Source organism: Gobius niger (assembly GCF_951799975.1).
Source record: "Gobius niger genome assembly, chromosome: 10".
Lineage (NCBI taxonomy): Eukaryota > Metazoa > Chordata > Actinopteri > Gobiiformes > Gobiidae > Gobius > Gobius niger.
In genome coordinates this window covers 7,033,014-7,055,696 of record NC_136861.1, presented here as the reverse complement: position 1 = coordinate 7,055,696, position 22,683 = coordinate 7,033,014, and the positions used below count along the sequence as shown (strand labels likewise).

Genomic DNA, 22,683 nt, shown 5'->3' with positions numbered 1-22,683 from the left:
GACATTCGTCCTTTGGTCTGTTCTGGTCCTCGGATTCTCATTCATGGCTCTATCAGATTTGTGTGGAGTCAGGAAGCTCCGATGCCTGCTAGCTCCGCCCACTTCTGTAGCTGAGCGGACGAGACGAGACGAGAGGGGAGGGGGGCGCACATGGTTCTGTTTCTTTTCTTTTTTTTAGATGATTCAACTATTTAAACAGATATTTTAGTCTTTTCTCATTCCCCAGAGACTCTTTGGTTAAAACTGATGTAAAATGCAAAGAAAAGTTGTATTTTTATGCACAAATATATTGTTTTAAGCAGAAAAAATTGCAACTTTTTATCGAAACTGGCCTGCGAAATCAGGCATTTTTACCCCGCAACAATCACAAAAAATGGCCGCGAAATCCTGGAGGGACATAAGGGGTCACACACACACTCCCCCTTTAGCTTTGATCACGGTTCGCACTGGATCCCGGTGGAAGGGGTGGGGCTGGAGTTGGTTGGCTGATGGACGTCTGGTCACTCTTCTGGAGGCTCCTCGTCCAGTTCAGGGCACATGTGCATGGTCTTGATGTACTGCAGGTGGCGCCGCGCGTGCATCTGGTTCTGGTGGATGTAGAACAAGAGGAAGAGGACGAGCGCCAGGAACCACACGCCCATCGTCAGCAGCATCACCACGTCCACCTGCCAACGCCGTCGATGATACACAATATGAGTGATGGGATTCAAGGCTCGATCGGTTTCTTTAAAGCGACACTGCGTAACATTTTGGACTATCGTGTTGACATCAATTCAAAACATGCTCCTAATGACCAGCTCTACACAGAAAAGTCTATTACTGCAGTGGATAATCAAAGGATGGATTTGGATGAGGACCTAATATTCTGCTGACTTTAGTCAACATCGTCATGGAGACGAGCTGGAGACGTACCCACTCCCAGTAAAGTTACAGTCATGTTTGTTTGTACATTTATGAGGTATTTTTCAATGATGAAAATATCTGTCATGAAATAAATGCTTGTATTTCTGTTTTATTAATTGGGTAAAATTCTACGCGGTGTGGCTTTAAATATAGGTTGCGTTCTCGACGTTCCCGACTGTCATCATTTGAGTTGGAGCAGGGGCAGAAATATCCAAAGTTTTCCCTGATCATTATTTGCAAGTGGTTCACAAACCTGCTTCACTCATTTCACCAGTTTATTTAGCACCACGTGTAACGTTTCGGGGAGTTCAGCCCCTCATCAGGGCAGGGAAAAAAAAAAAAAACTAAAATAAATTAAAACCCCCACAAACAACCAAAACTTCAACTCCCAGACCCTCATTTTTACTCCCAGGGCTGAACTAATGACATGCAGCCCTTTATCAGTTCATGCACTTTAAAAAATACAAAATGAATGAGGAGACATGCACATCCTAATCTAAAGATCAGCACAGGCTGCTGCTCACCAGTTTATTTGGCACGGATGTTCAGCCCTGATGAAGGGCTGAACATCCAATCAGCAATAGCTATAATCAATTTAATATAATTCTTAAAGGGACTATACGGAGTTTAAACATGTTAGAATTATGTATTTTCCTCCCCCTACATGTTCCAACAATGTCCTAATGTGTAGATTGAGCTCAGACCTGTTCACCACAACTGCACGAGCTTAATATAGAAGGTGCAGTTACACATAAGACCTGAGGTGGCAGTAGTGAGCATAAAATGGCCAACTTGCATCTAGCCCCTTTAATATAGAAGGTGCAGTTACATGTATGACCTGAGGTGGCAGTAGTGAGCATAAAATGGCCATCTTGCATCTAGCCCCTTTAATATAGAAGGTGCAGTTACACATAAGACCTGAGGTGGCAGTAGTGAGCATAAAATGGCCAACTTGCATCTAGCCCCTTTAATATAGAAGGTGCAGTTACATGTATGACCTGAGGTGACAGTAGTGAGTATAAAATGGCTAACTTGCATCTAGCCCCTTTAACAATGACACAAATAATATCAGTCACATCATATGTGAGTTTCAGTACCTGACGCCGCACCAACGCACACAAGTCCCAGTCCTCGACCAGAACCAGCACCGGAGCCCCCACCGCCCCTGCACACAGGAGTACACGGGAGTACACGGGTATGTAGTAGTGTCAAAGCAGCAGAGGTATCAATAGTATTAGTATCAGTACCCAGGTTGGGGATGTCGGAGCTTTGACATATGACGTCGTTCAGAGACAGAGGGTCGAGCTTCAGCTCCGGGAGCGCCTCCTGCAGGAGCACAACCACACATCCATCAGGAGGCACTCTAGATAGGACGTTGTCATGGTAACCTGATGGTCATGTCCAGCTTTCTGAGCCTGTTCCTTCTGTGGCTCCTGGACCTGTTTTAATTGAGCGTTCTCTCCCGACACAACTGAACGGTGAAGCCAGTCCCTATACTAAAGAATGGTGAGGGATGATGTGTCCATTTTCCCTGTATTAAGATGACGTTTAGTGACGAGGTGGAGGTGTTGGTACCTGAGTGCTGCAGTCACAGTGCCAGGGGTTGTGGCTGAGGTTGGTTCGGGCGCGGAGTCCATTCAGCGCCGCCAGCTCCAGCCTCGACAGCTGATTGGACGAGAGATCCAGGACACGCAGAGATGCAGCCAATCCCCGAAAACACCCGGGCTCCAGGAACGAGATCTGAACCAGAGTCGGTGTCATTTTAGTCAAAGTCATATGTTTGCAGACTGAAATGAGACTAGAACTGAATTAAAAGCAGTTCATGGGACAAACTAAAATCTCATGTCAATATTATTTAAATTCACTGGCAAAGGAACAGGTGCTTTATTGTGTATTATATGGTAAGATTTGAACAGAAGCGAGAGAGAAGTTGTCAGAAATCAAGCGTGAACTACAGTGCAACAAGTCCGAGTGTCGTCTTAGGTTGTCAGGATGCAAAGATGAAATGTACAGATTTAACGGATACATGAGACGCCGAAGGCAAGGGCATCTCAGTAAACATGTCCTTGCCCCTTGTTATCTATAGAAGCAGAACCAATGATGTAATCGGCGCCGCTGCTTCCTACACGCTCATTATGCACAAGTGCTTCGAGGGGCATCACATGACCTTTGACATAAAGCGAAAAATCAGAAAGAAGAGTGTAAAGACTTCACGCACATATGAAATATATAAATTCATTGACAAAATAGACAGTTGTGCTGAAAAGTTTACATACCCTGGAACAATTTTTCATTATATGACTATTTTTCAAAGAACACATAAAGGGTTTTTTTCTCCACTCATTGTTAGTGGTTAGTGTGAAGCCATTTGTGGTGAAACTACTGAGTTTTCTTCTTTTTTTTTTAATCATAATGAAAAGAGAAAGTATCAAAATGACCCTGATCAAAAGTTCACATACCCCAGTTCTGTGTATTTCCCCCTTTAACATCAATGACAGTTCGGAGTCTTTTGTGATTGTTGTGGATGACTTTCTGTATTTTTCTGATGGCAAAGCGGCCAAAAAGCCTCCATTTTCTTGTAAATTCCTGGGCTGTTTAGCATGACCTGCATGTTTGAGCTCTCCCCACAGTGGTTCAGTAATACTGAGCTCAGGAGACTGAGATGGGACTAACGGGACCTTCACTTGATTCTGCTGGAGCCACTGGCATCAGTGAAACACCTCCATGTTTCACAGTTTGGTGCACTTTGTTGTTGTCGACAAGGCCAAGGATGAAAAACTGGGTTATGTGAACTTTTGCTCGGGGTCATTTTGGTTCTTTCATTTTTCATTATGATTTTGAAATAGGAAACTCAGTTGTTTCTCCCTAAACGGCTTCACACAAACCATTAACTATAAGTGAAAAAAACACTTTTTGTTACCTTTCACATTCTTTGAAAAATAGTTTAAAAGCACAACTATAAGTTCCTTGACAAAACTTTTGCATCACGGAGTGTTCTCTGGACCCAGTGCTCATCTCGCCAAGTGAAAAACAGAGAGAAAGGTTAAGAGTGAGAGTGAGGAAAGGCACCGACAATTACACTCGACAGTCACATTTAAAAACTCATTCAGTTCATTTCTACAAACCCTCTGTCTGAACTCTACAGCTGCTCAGAGCTGAGGAAGGCCACCCAGATCACTGAGGACCCCCCAGATCACTGAGGACCCCCCAGATCACTGAGGACCCCCCAGATCACTGAGGACCCCCCAGATCACTGAGGACCCCCAAGACCACTGAGGACCCCCCAGATCACTGAGGACCCCCCAGATCACTGAGGACCCCCCAGATCACTGAGGACCCCCCAGATCACTGAGGACCCCCAAGACCACTGAGGACCCTCACATCCACTCTAAAGCTTCACACTGCTCCCATCGGGCAAGCGCTTTAAGGTCCCCCTGGCCCACACAAACATACATATATAGAAGTCATTTGTTCCAGATGTGTCACCACTATGACCGGTCACAAATAATAATCCTGTTGTTCATTATCTTTATAAAGATAAAGATGAATTTCTGTCTGTCACCCTCTGGGACAGACAATAAAGTATATCTTATCTTATCTTATATCTTATCTTATATCATATCTTGGGTGTACTTTCCAGTTTGTTAAACACAAGCTGGAAACTACACCCAAGACAAGTTTCCCTCACTTCAGTTTAGGGCGGAGGTTCCCAAACCTTTCTGGCTGCGACTCCCGAAATGACCACACAAGCCTTTTAGACCCGCACTTTAAAAGGGCCTTGGTGATTATAATGATATCAAGCAGCAAAAGTCTCTGTTTTAGACACTTCACCCTCCTGGCCTCCAGTGTCTGTGTACACTGGTGTATGAATGAGAGAGTGAATGGGTGAGTGTTCCTTTCTGTAAAGCGCTTTGGGCCTGATGAAGGTAGAGAAGCTTTACATAATATAATGTACCACTTACCATTTAACATAGTTTTCTTTACTATTTGAAATTATTTGAAACATCTTCTTAAACATAGTGTCAATATCTATTTATTTGTGTCTTAAAATCATCTTGGGGGCCCCACGCAAAGCTTCATGGCCCCTGGAGGGTCTGACCCCCCTGGCTGAAATGCTTTCTGTTCACAGGTCACTGTGTGTCAGGGTCACATGTCAATGAGGCAAATGTAACATGATTATGTAGTAGAGGAACACACAGTCAGTCATTCAGTCGACTAATACTGAAAGAATAAACAATAAATATTGACTAAAACTAAATAAAAATATTTTATCAAAATGAAGCCGAGGCCGGGACCAAATCGGAGCTAAACCTAAACCAAGATGAGTTGAAATCCAAACCCCGGGTCCGGACCTTGTTGTTGGACAGGTCGAGCGCCTCCAGGCGGCTCAGGTGGAGGAAGGAGCTCGGAGGAATCGACACGAGGAGGTTTCGATCCAAGAACAGACGGACCGTGTGGACCGGGAGACCGACCGGGACCTGCACCGGAAAACACATCTGGGTGAGACACTTCAGAGGCGCAGCATAACAGAGGGGACCGGGGCAGGTCAACATCAGAGCGTCCCACAGGACACACACTCATATTAAAGGTAAGCATCTCTTCCTTTAGTGTGTGGGGCTGTGCCTGTTCTTGTTAACTTTGTCAGGCACGGTGGCACAGTGGATAGCACTCATGCCTCACAGTTAGAAGGTCCCGGGTTCGATTCCCACCTGGACGGGGTCTTTCTGTGTGGAGTTTGTATGTTCTCCCCGTGTCTGTGTAGGTTAGTGATAAAAACATGTGCAATAGGTAAATCCTACAGCCAGGTGTTTGTGACCACCAGCCTGGCTCCACAGCATGGACCATCTCTCCCAAGGCTCCTGCAGGTCACCCAGCACACCCAGAACACATTTCTCTACAGAGATTAATAATAAAGTGTAACTTAACTTCATGTGGAAAGTAATGTGTCACGTTTTTGTTTCTTGTAATAAAGAGACAATATTAGTTTTAATATACTCACTTATCAAAGCCTGTTTCACTAATTTTAGCTCTTAATTTTGCATCATAAAGAGATGAAAAATGTTCCGTTATGCAATATTCTTAGATTTGAGGAAACTTTTCGACTCAAAGAAAATAATATTTTTCAATGAATTCTTATTTCTTATGGACACTGTGAAATGCAAATTAATTATAGGTTTATGTTATATTTCGTAAGTTATAAACAATGTTGGGAGAAACGTACGACAAAAGTACATTGTTACAAAAATACATGACTATGTTCAGTAACTAAAGAACATATTACACAAAATACGTGAATATATGAGTCATTACAATCCAAGTAACTCGAGTTACAAGAGCATTTAATGTATGAATAAAAACATGCTGAACTCCCCCCGAATCAAATGCACCAAATCAAGTTTGAAGTCGGTGAGTAAGATTTTTCTGGGTGGTATTATTACTGTATTTTCAGGTTCTATTTCGCAAAAAGTAACTCAAAGTAGTGTAACTCAGCTATATTTTTGAAACAATGTAATAGAAACATATTACATTTTTAAAGTAACTTACCCAATACTGGTTATAAACATAAACTGCTCAAATAAACTGCACTTAACTAGAGTAGTAGTTTGCCAGACACAGACAGTTAAAAATGCAAATACAAACCAGCTCCACCAGAGTGAATGAATAAGGTATGACTGATGTTCTGTAACAATATCAGTCACAGCGCCCCCTAGTGACGCCCAGCCCAACATGAGGCCGTGTTCGTGTACACTGGTCCTGACCTGGGTGAGGGCGCGGCCGCTGCACCTCAGGGTGAATCCGGCCAGAGACTCCGAGCTCTGACAAACTCGCACCGACACCACGTAGGCCGACCCGGCCGCCGCCGCCGCACCGGAGGGGCAGAAGAGAAGAAGAAGAAGCCGGAGGACCGCGGCCGCCATGAGCCCAGACTGAACAAGGACTGGACCAGGACTAAACCATGGCTCCGAGTGAACTGGAGGAAGAAAATCTGAACAAATCTGAATAAATAAATAAAAAAAAAATATATATACTGATGTCAAACAGTGGAAAAAAATGACAAAAAATATAGCAATAAAATAAAATAGTAATATATTTATAGATAGTTCAGACAAAATTTGAATAAAAATAAAATTGCACTCATTAGCTCCATAAAACAAGTATTTTTAAAGGAAAATCATAATGAATCAAGTATTTGCGTAGAATCCCAGCAGGAGAGAAGGAGACGTTCTTCACTGACGAGTGAAAATGTGAAATATGAGGATGTGAGGGCGCGGCGCAGAGAGCAGAGATTAAAGCGTGGATTATAATCTCAGAACAAGAGGCTTATTGTCCCAAATGCAGATTAGACGGATCCAGTGGGTCTTAAAAAACAGGATTTGGACTAAAATAACCCTTGTGTTTGTTTCTGTGGATAATTTAGACACAACATGAGGTCGTAATGTCGCTCGCTCAGAGTCTGGCCAATAGAGAGAGAAGAACAGAAGTCACCACAGCCAGAACAGGCAAATATGGCAACTTTACAAACAAGTGCAGGCCTTCAATCAGATAAATCACTTTTGCTTTTAATTCTAATGTAATTATTATATTCATTACTAATGCTATTCTGACATCAAATGCTCTGATTCAAAGCGTTTGCTCCAGGGATCCAGGATTTATGTTTTTTAATGACACCAGACGGATAACTCATTTCATCGAACACGTGATCGATTACCGGCACATCTTCTGATTTCAATCATCTGAAATTGCAATGGGACTGACTTTTACGCTTGAGCTGCCAGGCTACTCATGAAAGGACTGGCAGTTTTGATTCTCTCCTCCTCAGAGGGCCATGAGGCCTTATATATATGAACCTGGTACCTGCCACTTTAGGGTTAGGATTAGTAAGTATGCATATATATTGACTGGAGAGTTTACAGCCTATATGCCACTGTGATGCCTCATTTGAAAGCTAAGACCTTCCAGTTTCTTAAAATATGTGTGAGATCTGCGTGAGTGAAACACAAGTTCACATTTGCCGTTCCTAATCATAACCCTAATCCCCGACCCTAACCCTCGATCAGGGGGCGGCAGGTGACAGGTTAACAACGCTGTGGCTTGGGTTCCAGAGCCACATTCTGAAGAAGCTTGTGTGAATAGAAGCAAATTGTCCTCAACTTAACCAAACCCAGTCCAGTCGACGATTTAAGCTTCGTGACAAAAGAGGAAGGACAAATAAACCAACTGTTGGACACAGGAGTAAATAAATGATTAAAAAAACAACAAATTCAGTCCTGGAAAGAAGGTAGCAATAGCTATAGTGTGGTGATATCTGGATCAGAACCTTCTCATTAGGGCCCGACTGATATATCGGCCGGCCGATATTAGGATAATTTCAATACCGGCTATTGGCCAAAATCGGCCGATAAAAAGGCCGATATCTCCAGGACCGAAAGTGATAGAGACTTTGAGCGTTTTCGGCTCCGTCAGAGCAGAACCCTCTCACAACTTCCTCGGCCTCAGGGGGCGGAGAAACATTGCGGTGAAAATTGTTTGTGCACCTATTTTACATATTGTAGTTTATAAACTTCTGGTTCCATAAGAAATAGAGAATGACCGTTTTTTGTTTTGTTTTGGAATCTACTGATTTTTGTCTTTCAAACAGGCTCCCTCTGAAGTAACTACTAAACATAAATATACAGCGCCCCCTGCTGTCACAGTTCAACACTGACACATTTAGAGGCTTCGTACACAGGATTATACACAGTTACAAAATCTGCCCAAAAAATATCAGTGGTGCATAGATACCGGCATCGGCCAATCAAATAAAAATAATTGTTTAGTTTTGTTTATTAAAAGGACAGTGTGTAGTTACATTGAAAAGATGTTGCACCAGATTTAGCACTATGCTCATTTCCATCTGTAATCCCCACATCGGTCGACCGTATGATAGAAACATTTGCTATAATAATAAATGTTTAACTTTATGTTGAACTTTAGGCTTTGAGAGATTTAAAAAAAAATGAAACACACTATTTCATAAGGTCTTTCTTTCTTTCTTTCTTTCTTTCTTTCTTTCTTTCTTTCTTTCTTTCTTTCTTTCTTTCTTTCTTTCTTTCTTTCTTTCTTTCCTTCTTTCCTTCTTTCTTTCCTTCTTTCTTTCTTTCTTTCCTTCTTTCCTTCTTTCTTTCTTTCTTTCTTTCTTTCCTTCTTTCCTTCTTTCCTTCTTTCTTTCCTTCTTTCCTTCTTTCTTTCTTTCTTTCCTTCTTTCTTTCTTTCTTTCTTTCTTTCTTTCCTTCTTTCCTTCTTTCCTTCTTTCTTTCCTTCTTTCCTTCTTTCCTCCTTTCTTTCTTTCCTTCTTTCTTTCCTTCTTTCTTTCTTTCTTTCCTTCTTTCTTTCTTTCCTTCTTTCTTTCTTTCTTTCTTTCTTCCTTTCCTTCTTTCTTTCTTTCCTTCTTTCTTTCTTTCTTTCTTTCCTTCTTTCTTTCTTTCCTTCTTTCTTTCTTTCCTTCTTTCCTTCTTTCTTTCTTTCTTTCTTTCTTCCTTTCCTTCTTTCTTTCTTTCCTTCTTTCTTTCTTTCTTTCTTTCCTTCTTTCTTTCTTTCTTTCTTTCTTTCTTTCTTTCTTTCTTTCTTTCTTTCCAGGTCAGCTTCACCCAAATCACGCCTCATTTGAAAGCTAAGCGAAACTAACCGGATCCTTTTTCCTACTTATTGTCGCTTTTTTGTCATTTTTCTGTTGCTTTTCCATCCTTGTTTTTGTCTCAATTGTGTTACTATTTTGACACTTTTTTTCATGAAGCTTTTAGATTTGGGTAAAACTGGAGAAAATGTGCTCGGTTCAGGCGGGGGGTAAAAATAAACTTACCTATGTACACGCCAACACGTCTTCAACAAAGGTGGTCGTCTTTAGGAAATTGAATGCCCTCCTTTATGTGCCAATCTAGTATGTTTCTCACTGCAGACGTTCTTTTTTTAAAAACCACACCTGTAGTTATGTATATATTTTCATAGAACTTGGTCATTTTTTCTTTTGGCTGCTTCTACACACACAGTAAGCCGTTCTACAAATCAACAGCCTGTTTTTTTCTCTGTGATTCAGGACTCAAACAGGTTCATCCATGTGGGTCAAATGAAGAGTTTTCACCGTGAGGACAATAAGAAGTTGAAACCTTCCCTCCCAAACAGACCGAGTACACGTGCAGTAATTTATGTAGTGATTTGTGAAGTAATATTCTCTCATATGAGCTCTGCGCCCGTGCTTCGCCTCTGCCTCTGACCCACTTTCATTCAGCCGTCATTATATCACATTAAACTTTCATCTCGTCTGTGTCTAATTTCAGCGACACGCGACTGATCACTGTCCTCCCGAGACCGGCGCCCAAACCGCGGGTCTGCCCCGGCGCCGCGTAGCAACAGCCGACCCGGGATCAGCCAATCGGCACGCTCGCCTCCCCGATAATCCGGACGGAGACGCTGTCGCTGCAGGAAACAAAAGTAAAGTTTAAAAACACGTCTCTGAAGGAGCAGTTCTCTCACTTCAAAGTCTGGAGTGTGGCGGCCCCGTGAACTTTACTTTAAGTTTATACTTCTAATATCTTAAACTTACTTTTCTTTCTCCTTTTTGACAAGGAAGATCAGCCGACTTCATCGTGTAGTGAACAGTTTATCACCAGTTATAAAACGAGTTGCGGAATGATGTGCGTCAGGAGGTTTAAGGGGATATTTCAGGGTTTTTGACATAGGGCCTCATTTCCTCACTATCCAGAGTGTTGTTGATTTCTTGCGATATATATATATTTTTTTTAATTCATGCAGTTCTTATATTTGAAGAGTTTAGTGGTGCTAGGCTAGTGCTAGGCTAGTGCATGTCTATGGTATCAGCTAGCCTGCATTAAAAACAGTCTGACCCGCTCCACAGTGCGCCTGAGGCAAATCACTTATAACATCAGACTAACCATATACATGTCTGTGTCCATAGAGTAATTTTGGGAATATAACTGACCTTGCATCACATGACTGATCACATTTTGAGGGACTATTTTCTAGCAGATCACTCCACCGCTGTGTAGCTTATACAACCACGAAGCTGATGCTGCTCAAATATAAGGTATTTTAAATGCAAAATGGTTGAAATTACTCTGTGGACACAGACATTTATATGGTTAATCTGGTGTTATAAGTGATTTGCCTCAGGTGCACTGTGGAGCGGGTCAGACTGTTTTTAATGCAGGCTAGCTGATACCATAGAAATGCGCTAGCCTAGCACTAGCCTAGCACCACTAAACTCTTCAAATATAAGAACTGCATGAATTACAAAAAAAAACACTCTAGAAATCAGCAACACTCTGGATAACTAGGAAATGAGGCTCTATGTCAAAAATCCTGAAATATCCCTTTAAGCATGAAGTGAAGTGTGCGCATGAACTGTGTCACCATTACCGAGAATGTAATCTCTTAACCCCCACCTGAACCGAGCTCATGTTCTCCAGTTTGGCTTTGCCCAAATCTAAAAGCTTCTTGAAAAGGGTTGAGAAAACGAGGATGAAGACAGAACAATAAAGGGACATAAGGGCAACGTAAAAGCAACAAAAGCGTGACAGAAATAGTGACAAAAACTGACGAAAACAAGACGAAACGCGTCAAAAAAGAGACGGAGAAAAAGACACAAAGAAGCAATGAGAGACAAAAATGTATAAGTAAAGCAACAATAATATATATAGCAAAAAGTGACCCAAAAAAAAGGGATAAAAATACAGCGACAACAAAAGTTACGATCAGTTTTGCAGGTCTTTCAAATGAGCCAAGAAGCTTTTTGTATGAGGTTAATGGAAAACATGATCATTTACATTTAAAGCAGAACTAAGTAACTTGTTTACCTTAATAAATCCTTTCCGTAGTCCCTGTGGGGGTAATACAAGTGTTAATGGGATGATTGGAGGGTCTTTCATCTCCCCCTGGTGTCTCTGGCCAGAAAACCACAATTGCAACTTGACTGCCACCGGACCATAGTCACCAATACACACTAATGCAATCACGAAGCAGAAGCTAACAGGCTAACGGGCAAAGCTAACTGTGGGCTAGCGCCACTTAAACAGTATTTACAGCCAAGTTTAAGTAAAAACAATGATTTCCATTGTATAATTGGATGTACAATATCCCTCTGTCCCTTTGTCTTTTCTGTCAGTGTAGTATTTACTCTCACGGACAATTAATGAGTGAAAAAATGCGACATGCTACGACACCTGCATTGGCGCTTATGGCCTCAAGGGGCAAGAGTTACTTAGTGCTGCTTTAAAGGGGCTGGAAGCAAGTTCGCCATTTTATACTCACTACTGCCACCTCTGGCCATATATGTAGCTGCACCTTCTATGTTAAGCTCGTGCATGACGGCAATTCGGGCCGAAGTGATACATTTTTGAGTGACCGTACAGGATTTTAGAGGCAGTTGTGGTGAACAGGTCTGAGCTCATTCTACACATTAGGACATGGCTGGAACATGTAGGTGGAGGAAAATACTTAATTTTAACATTTTTAAACTCCTTATAGTCCCTTTAAGGCTATGGCATAATTTTTGTAGAATGTTTTTTTGTACAAGTCACTTTCTCATCCAGCCAGAAACAAAAACGTTTGTAAGGATTAACTCAAGTGTATGAGTATCTAAAGTAAAGCTTGGCCACTGATAAACAAAAATAGCATCATCTCCTTATAAATGAATACAACTATGTCTGATACTACACCCAACAGAATTAATATTACAAAAACAACAATGGATCTTCTGACTAAATATTGCTAATATATAGAGGTTAGAGGTTAAAATGCATTCTTTTAGATTAGGAAAATGATTTGTTTCCAGGTGAAAGCTCATGCGTTAAGAGCTGTGACACGTCTCCTTTAAAGCCTAATGAATGGTCCAGTGTTTATCTGCAGTTTGTCCCGGGACGTGCTCCGTTAAAAGACGCTGCATTCCTCACAGAGCGGCGGCACCGGGGCGCACACCGGCACTTTCCCGCTCACTCTCCGGCTGCGAGTTTGTTCGCACATAAATCACTGCACGAGGAGGGGAGGGAACCGGTCAGCGCTCGCCAACTGCACCGGGAGAATACACAGCCGTTATCATGTTAGGGATTCAGATCACGTCACAACACCCGGGACACTGTAGCTGTGGGAAAGTGCTGCTGCTAATCCCCTGAAACTGCTGTTTGGTCGGTGTAAGCAAGATAAATGAGCGAGAATATCAATGACCCTGGGAAACTGTTGGAAGTGTTCAGGGGAGTGGATATCCTTTCTCTTCCTCACTCCATCCAAAGATAAGCAAAGGAGACCAGGGCTGGTTGTCACACGGGTTGGTTGTCACATCACTTATTATAGCAACTCTAGATGTTAATACTAGGGCTGTCAAAATTAAAACCACAACTCACGATTAAGCGAAAAAATTATTGTTTGTAATTGATTTAATTCATTGTGATTGGTGGCGTTCACGTGACCTAAAGAAACTACACGTTTGTTAAGTGTGACGTCACGAGTTTTGTTTCCTGGGACTAGCATACTGGCTAATACGCGAGAAAAAAACATTAAAAACTGTTAAAAACAACCGTCAATATTTCTGAAACTCAACGGAGAGTTACTGAACCTCATTAGCCAAAAATGCTAAAAAAGTTATATTTACTTAAGTCACTACTTAGCGGGTTAGCGTAGCTGCTGCACCGTTAGCATTTATCTCCGCTAACCCGGAAGTACTGATTTGGGTAAATATTGCTTTTATAGCAGTAGGTGCAGCATTTTTGGCTAATGGGCCTGATAAATAAGTATGTTCAGTAACTCTCTGTTGAGTTTCAGAAATATTGATCGTGGTATTAAAGAGTTTTTTGTAGTTTCTCGCACATTTGCGAACCCGGAAGTAGAGCTGTGTCGTCACCACTTAACAAACATATAGATCCAGATGGCATCTCTGGAATCGTCAATATATTGTCATGTTTGAAACAGTTAAGGGGGAAACAAAGAAGAGAAAAACCTTAACTTTCTCTAATTATTCAATAACTACAGTATTTCAACAAATGCTGAATTATTAATATACTTTTCTACCCAATAAAGATTCAAAGACGTGGAGAGGAGCAAAGTGGTTCAACAGCCCACAAATACAAAAATAACGGAGAATGCTAACATGATGCTTTATGTTAGCATTATGCTACATGCTAACGCTAGCTGCCATTTTTTCGATTCTGCTGAACAATCTGCTGTGAAAAAATATCCATATGGAGCCGATTTAGACTTGACTTTATTCATGTGTGATCAATGAGTCCATATTCCACCAGAAAATGGCTAAAGAGTGGAAAATTGTGTTTCTCCAAATATTATCTGCCACGCCCCCTTCTATGACGAGATGCCGTCTGTATCTATAGTTTAAAGTTGAGGTGGAGCAACTGAAAAGCCTATGGCAGTAACTATGGTAACTAACGAACTGCAGATTTGTTGTCTTAATTTTTAGCGAATATCTCATTACTGGGAGAATCCATATGAAACAAAAACTGTCTCAAAGTTCATCATCTTCTCTGTCAGCATATATAAACTATGTCTAATTATTTCCCCATACAGTGGAGACAATACATGAGCGTGATGTTGCTCAGTAGAAAGGACTTTCAACCATGAAAATAATGTGGCAGGTTTGTGAATCCAATCACTGTCAAACACTGATGAGGAAAAACTTTTGATAGTTTTAGTTTTGGAGATTCTCCCATAGAGTTATATTGGCCCTCCTGGAACCGCCACCTCAACATGGTGGAGGGGTTTGAGCTCCTGAATGATCCTGGAGCTCTGTTGTCGGGGCTTCGTGCCCCTGGTAGGGTCTCCTGAGAACCGTGAGGCCGTCCTTTTGCTGACCTACCACCTGCAGGGGCCGCCATAGGGGCTGGTGCAATGTGATTACGACCCGGAAAGGTGGAAGTAAATGGATGGATGGATGGATAGAGTTGTATTAGCCCCTGCCTTCCACCTGACATTATGACATCATCAAAATCATCTAAAAAGTGAACGCCGCTTACTAACTACTGTACATAAATGAAAATTACTTTAATTTTATACCTATTTTTTTTTCACTCCAAAGTCTGGAGTGTGGCGCCAGTAGGACGCTTGAGGATCTTTTTGTTTTTAAGGCTTTCCCTGTTGATTGAACCAACAATCGAATGGAGTAAAAAGCAGCATTGGAGTATTCATTAACTTATTTGGTCTTTTTTTCTCAATCTAAAAAAAAAAAAACAAGATCATGCACAACACTAAAACCCCATTAACAATAATAGAACAACCTGCTCCACACATGGGACACATTGTCACAGTCGATTTTCCAGTTGTTGATGCTCAATGACTATTTCTTCCTGTAAGCTGGAGGAAAAAAGGAAACAACACCTACTTTAAGTCAAGTTTTTTTTTTAAGTGTGATTCTGGTGAGTTGTTTTGTTGATGAAAAGTGGATTCTAGAAAAGAAATGTGTGACAACGAGCCCCGGTCTCCCCTACAGGTGAAGAAGAGCAAAGAAAAGGCCTCGTAAATGAACGTGAGAGTGAAGGGTTGGCTCATGGCGCTGTGCTGCCCCCTGCTGTCAGGCCTCTGGCACTACAGCCGTGTCAGTGGAATAACTTGAGTAGTATAGTTTTTGTTGAGAACTTTTACACCACTGACTGCATTTGAAAGATTAATATTAAAATCGTCGTCATAATCTGTTTATTTTTAAAGGCTAATAATGCTCCAATCTTTATCCAAACCATACATTGCTTTTAAAATGTTTTAGCAGATGAAAAAAATGGCATCTCTGGAATCGCACATATACACATGCTTGAAAACAGTTAAGGGGGAAAACAATGTGGAGAAAACTACTTTAACAAATGCTCAATCATGAATATAGTTTTCTACTAAATAATAATAAATATAAATATAAATATCTTTATATTTAGACTTGACTTTATTTATGTGTGATAAATCAGTTCATATTCCACCAGAAAATGACGAAAAGAGTGGAAAATTGTATTTCCCAAAAGTCTGTTTTCGCCCCCTTCTATGACGCAATGCAGTCTGTATCATAGACTGTAAAAATAATTGACGTCTTCTGCTCACTCCTCCCCGTTTACCATAATGACCACGGTCGTGGGGGAAGTCATGGAGGATTTACAGACTCCCCCTCCCCAGCGCTGATGAAGCATGTTCCTAAAAAGGACATAGGGGCGGGATCTTCACTGTAGACTCGGCCCTTGCGTGACGTGTAGCTCGCGCTGCTCCAATGCTAACAGTCCGACCCGCATTAAGTACGAGATTTCTAAAATTCATATTACGAAAACCAGCCTGGTTTCATATATTGTTATTAACCCAGCGTTATCTCAGGAGGAATATCTAGCCTAGTCTAGTGTTGAAAAAACTGAAACCAGGCGTTAAAGTTGTTTTTAAGGTGTCTAAACTCCAATGCTTTTCAATGGAGAACTAGTGGTGATATGGAGGTACTACAGCAATGGCGGAGCAATGGCGGAGCAATGGCGGAGCAATGGCGGAGCAATGGCGGCCCCCAGGGTCGTGTTCATAAAGCAGAGCAGCCAGCGCCCATTGGTCTGTATAGATCTATACGTAAGTGGTGATGTCACAGCTCTACTTCCGGGTCTGGAGATGTGCGAGTAACTACAAAAAACTAAAGTCACTACTTCCGGGGTTAGCGTAGCTGCTTCGCCGTTAGCATTTATCTCCACTAACCCGGATGTAGCAATTTAGGTAAATATTACTTTTATAGCAGTAGGTGCAGCATTTTTGGCTCATGGGCCTAATAAATAAGTCTGTTCAGTAACTCTCTGTTGAGTTTCAGAAATATTGATTGTTTTTTTTCGAAGTAGAGCTGTGACGTCACCACTAAACAAATGTATACTGGATTGCGTTACCCTGGCAACGCAATGCACTTCTGCTGTTTTACAACTGCTGCTGCTCTTAAGCTAAAGACTGCGATTTCAACTCGATGTTAACACTACACATGGCACAGGTAAGTAAACTTGTAGTTGTTTACCAGATTTTCAAGATTTTGTTTTGATGATGTCGCCATTTATCATGATGATGAAGAAGCTAGCATCTCTCAGAGCTAGTAGCTAATGTTCAGTTAGCCAGCGTTAGCTTATCAGGAGAGTAACTGACATTTTGCTTCTTGATTTGAGCACATTTTAGGATTTTAGGAGTACATATATTTACTTTAGCCAGAATTTATAGGGAAAAGAGTTCAGGAAAATTCACTGTTACCACGGAGAGCGGCCATGTTTGTGGGTACTAGCAAACATTTGCCGTAGATTTGCTAAAAAACAGTATAGAAAGTGGAGAGAAATGGCCGTAGAATGACAGTTAGCTGCCGAGTACGTCAAACTCACTGTAGTGTCCAAGTGTTTTAATTTGATCAATACCTCTGAACAACAGGATTTTTTATCTTTTAAAACCATTGGTTTATTATTGCTGCCTAGGGATATGACATCACGATCCTGAAGTCTATTGAACTGTCCAAATGCTGTAATAATGAGAATTCCAGTAGACTTTTTTACATTTTAAAATCTACATTTATTTATCATTATGGAATGTGCCAGAAATCCCAGAACAAGATATTCAGGAATATTAAAAAAATGTAAATCTAATCAGTCCAAACCTCATTGTTTTCTCTGGTTAGGTCTGACCCATTTGTGACTTTGTGAACATGCCTAAAGGCCAAATGTTCAGAGCGTTGGTGAACGAGCGGCTGGCGGCAGCTGCTAAAGACATCTTTGCGCTGTATAAAAGAATGATCACAGAGAATGAGGAGGAACTACGTACATCTGAAGAGGAGAACCAGAGGACGCAGCAGCTCCTGGACCAGGCCTTGAGTCCAAGAGTTCTGCAGCACAGAGTCGGTCCTGGTCCTGGTCCTGGTCCTGGTCTGAACCAAGAAATGACTCCATGGATTAAAGAGGAGCCAGAGGAGCAGGGCGCCACACAGGAGCAAGAGCAGCTGCCAGTGTAGGTTCAACCACTTTCAAACTGTTTCACAAAAAGTGTACTTAATATTTGTATTCAAATAATTATTTCAGGTCTGTCCCTGGGTCCAGTGCACATATCAGCTTCGAGGGAATTCACACTGACAGCAATGCAGACTGGACACGTCCACTCAGCTGGTCAGACGCAGATATGGAGACAGAGTCTGATGGAGACGAGAACAACCAAGCCCAGATCAGGGGCAGAAGTACCAAACGCTCCGCCCGAAACAGGCCTGCACCAGACACCAGCGCCACTGTCCAAGCACCAAGACCTGACCGAGGAGAGAGGACGAAGCCCCAGCGCCCTGTTTGCAGTAAAAGATTTGGACACAAATGTAATTTGCAAAAGCAGACAAGATTGCACACAGGAGGAAAACAATTTAAATCCAATCTAGATACACATAGCAGAACACACACAGGCGAGAAACCTTACAGCTGCACAGTTTGTGTTAAAGCCTTTGCTCATAAAAGTAGTCTAGATACACATAGCAGAACACACACAGGTGAGAAACCTTACAGCTGCACAGTTTGTGACAAAGCCTTTGCTCAGTCCAATACTTTAAAGAGACACAGTAGAACACACACAGGTGTGAAACCTTACAGCTGCTCAGTTTGTGACAAAGCCTTTGCTCGAAAAGGTAATCGAGATACACATAGCAGAACACACACAGGCGAGAAACCTTACAGCTGCCCAGTTTGTGACAAAGCCTTTGCTCAAAAAATGCACCGAGATAGACACAGCAGAACACACACAGGCGAGAAACCATACAGCTGCTCAGTTTGTGACAAAACCTTTGCTCTAAAACGTCCTCGAGATATACATAGCAGAACACACACAGGCGAGAAACCTTACAGCTGTACAGGTTGTAACAAAGCCTTTGCAGACCCCTCTACATTAAGAAGACACACCAAAACACACAACAGACAGACCTTAGCTGTGTAGTTGTAGCTGTGTATGATTTCAGAAGACACATGATATTTGAAGTGTATCATGTAAATATGTTCCATGATGATGATGCTTCCAAGCAAATGTGTCAATATTACAGACTAAAGGAAAAAACGTCTGATTTTTGACAATGTGTTGTCTTCAAATTGCAAATAAAACCTTTTAAAGACCCCGTCTCTGCTACTCATGCTTAAAACTTCAATCTTTATGTGAGGAGACAGCCAGACTTGAAATTGCTACTTTATCAAAACAAAAACATGCACTTTTTAGAGTCTTGGACGTCATGGTCTTCATCAATCAAATCTCTGTAATGACTTGTTAATGTGTATGTTTCTCATTTTAAAAATATACATGCTTTTCACACCGAAGTAGAATTATGCAGTACTACAACATGTAACAATATCTCTACTCAGGATGAAAAAGAAAGACAACTGATTGACTGTGGCAGGTTTATTTACTCAATTTACTATTTGCTCAAGAAGATAACAATAAACACACGGCCCCAGAGACACACGTTTATGTGAAGAAACCAGTGAGTCAGTGTTTAACCTGCTCAAGATGTTAGCATGCTAACGGTTAGCATTTAGCTTCAACAGCTCAGCTCTGACCTCTCCAAGAGAAAGCTCTGAACCACACTCCAAACCTCGGATACAACATGTGATAAAGGTCAGAGCTGAGCGGTTACTGTATTTCCTCAGCGTTCATAGATGTGAGACACACATGTGTTTATCGTGTTGAAGCCAATGACAGTTGATTGAATCAAGTGTCAATGGTTGAAGCTAAATGCAAACCGGTAGCATGCTAACGTCTTGAGCAGCTTAAACACTGACTCAGGCTGAGACTCTGTTGACATGACAAACTGTAAAAATCACAGTTAAAGGTTCTCAGTTTCCTCTTTGACGGGTTAATTTAGTCTTCAGAGTGAAGCAGATCTTTAGTAAATCCTGCTGTAGCTCCACAGACAGAGCTGCTACGTCTGAGCCACATTTGCTGGTTTTATCACATAAACGTGTTTTTACTGTTATCTTCTATGATTTCGAGTAAATAAAAATGCCACTGTCAATCAGTTGTCTTTCATTTTCATTTTTCTGCAGAGCCTTTATAGAAATGCAGTGGGGTAGAAAGTATAATCTTTATCTTTCAAATGTTGAGGAGTAAATTCAACACGTTCTGAACACAAATACTCCTCAAGTGAAGTACAGATCCTCAAAAACTCTACTTAAGTACATTTGCTTCGTTACTGACCACTTTTGAGACTTTGTGTGTGTGAGGCGGTTTGTTGTTCTGAAGCGTGTGAAGCCCTGAGTGGGTGAGGTCCGGGCCGTTCCTGGGCTGCCGTGCGGTCGCCCATTCCTTGCCAAAATATCCAAAATGGCATTCACTTTCCATGATTATTTTAAGCCTTTCTCGTCCAAAAAATGTTTAATATTTGAAAACCTAGAATAACACTCAGTAATGCTATGTCATCATTTTCCTCCTCATTCCCGTATATTTTGCTCCACATTGTGAAATCTTGTGACAAAGTCTGCGAGTGAACGACCTCGTGCAAGTCCTTCAAAGGAAGCAGGTCTGACATATGGGTTTGTGGGTCCTGGAGCTAAAACGGGCCGAGTTGGAACAAAAGACTAGGAACTTGCATCGGGGCTGAGGTCCACTGTGACTAAAAATAACAGTTAAACATAGAAACAGAAATGTCACTATGGATCTGACACCAGGCCTATTCAGGGCACAATTGAAACAAGCGAGTGGATGCAGAGCAGGGGTTTCGAAACCCTTCATGCAGATGCGATCCCCAAAATGACTCCAGAATAATAAAACTTTAGTTCAGTTAACTTTTGACAGGGACTATGTCCGAAATACATTCATGAAAATATGCTTTGTGTAACAAGTCCTCCAAAAGTCGTTTGTCCCTGAAATACGACCATAAGACGTCTGCTAAAACAGTTCAGAAACGACTTTATTGTACCTTGTGTATCTGACCAACCAATCCAAAACTCAAACGCAAAGAAATGAATCACAAACTTGCAAAATTAGCCCCAATTGTAATATGTTAGGATCAAAAGCCGTCCCAGATCTTCAGCCCTGCCACACCTGTGGAGGAACTGAACGTCCAGCTGTGCCAAAGGCTCTCCAAGCGCGCTCTGCGCTATTACGCATCTCCCCAACAATTCACCGCTCTCATATTATATTACAAGGGTGAGCTAAGTTATCGCCATTTTACTCACAACAACAGCGACACCAAAGCACAACTCACCATTGATGTCTTCGTGAGTCCTTCTCCTCCACAGCTCTCCTGTGCACTTCCATCTCTGTCCTCAAACGACCCCGTGTGGTGAGACGTCCGGTTGTCCGGTGACCGCGGCGAGCGTCGGATCGGCGCATTGACAGAAGCAATCCACTGCCAATGGATTCCGGGTTCCAGTGCGTCTGACACGGGGAAACTTCTCTCGTCATCCCGGCAAAGTCGGGCCTCGCTGCTGTTCTCCACAGAGTCCTTTCAGAGTTCCTCTTCAGATCGTGGCGCCAAATGTCCGAGATGAAGTTGATTTCCCCCAGTAAACATTACAGCTTGTTTAGCTCGCGGGTTTTTGAACTAGATTTGACAGACACGCGTATCAGACAGAGGGCGTTTGGGCAGGTGAGCCTGCGCCTCTCATTGGCTGAAGGGTCAGCTACGTCATAATGCGTGTCATAGTCAGTAATATTTCTTAAAGGAATAGGCCACCGTTTTTACATACTGAGATATGCTCTTACCTCACTTTAGCCGAGTTAATATATCCCCGTCTTTGTCCGTGCGCTCTGCCAGGCAAACGGAGCACATACGCAGCCTCTCCCACATGTCATATAGCTCCAAAAAAGCTCACGATAGAAGCTACCAAGCTCTTCCACGTGTTCCCTATTTAAATAAAGTTACGTGAAGTGTTTTCATGCGAAGTATATTTACACAGAAATGTAGCATGTCGATTTTATAAGCAGATAAAAAGGGGTACTATATTGTGAGGCGTAATGATACGAGGAGTAAAACGTCCGCGCAGTAACTCCTAAAGGTTATTGACAGAAGTGAGCGAGGGAAGTCTTTAGGAGTTACTGCACGGACGTTTTGCTCCTCGTATCATTACGCCTCACAATATAGTCCCCCTTTTTATTTGCTTATAAAATCGACATGCTACATTTCTGTGTAAATATACTTCGCATGAAAACACTTCACGTAACTTTATTTAAATAGGGAACACGTGGAAGAGCTTGGTAGCTTCTATCGTGAGCTTTTTTGGAGCTATGTGACATGTGGGAGAGGCTGCGTATGTGCTCCGTTTGCCTGGCAGAGCGCACGGACAAAGACCAGACGAGGATATATTAACTCGGCTAAAGTGAGGTAAGAGCATATCTCAGTATGTAAAAACGGTGGCCTATTCCTTTAATGCGTGTCATAGTCAGTAATATTTCTTAATGCGTGTCATAATCAGTAATATTTCTCAATAATTATCATCATTATATTATAAACTATCTGAAATAACAATCTTTGTGTGTTGGAGGACTGTCTCACTTTGTACTAGATTTTCCATTTGCAGTCCCTGGTTTAACCTCTGACCCCCCGCCTGAGCCGAGCGCATTTTCTCCAGTTCGGTTTTACCCAAATCTAATAAAAGCTTCGGGACCTGAGAGCAACAGTGTAACGCCTCATTTGAAAGCTAAGACTTCGAAAGCGTTTCTGTCACATTTTTCTTTTCTTTTCCGGCATGTTTATGTTACTGTACAATTACGTTGGCCTGCCAGAGGGTGACCTACTTTTGCGCTGCATCTGGTTAACTCTCTCCCATTCATTCTCAATGGTAAATTTGGATG

At 41.9% G+C, this 22,683-nt stretch overlaps 1 protein-coding gene across 1 annotated transcript; it reads right to left on the bottom strand.

Annotated features, from left to right (window-relative positions):
- Window positions 1-500: 500 nt before the first annotated feature.
- LOC306969193 (leucine-rich repeat-containing protein 3-like) lies at window positions 501-21,104 on the bottom strand (the record flags this gene model as incomplete). The annotated part of the gene is made up of 7 exons (XM_079564793.1): window positions 21,095-21,104; window positions 6,663-6,874; window positions 5,256-5,381; window positions 2,479-2,643; window positions 2,151-2,229; window positions 2,001-2,068; window positions 501-665 (listed from the first exon to the last, which is right to left on the bottom strand). The coding sequence occupies exons 2-7, from the start codon at window positions 6,819-6,821 to the stop codon at window positions 501-503; spliced, it is 762 nt and encodes a 253-aa protein (XP_079420919.1). The 5' UTR covers window positions 6,822-6,874; window positions 21,095-21,104.
- Between the last annotated feature and the right edge of the window lie 1,579 nt (window positions 21,105-22,683).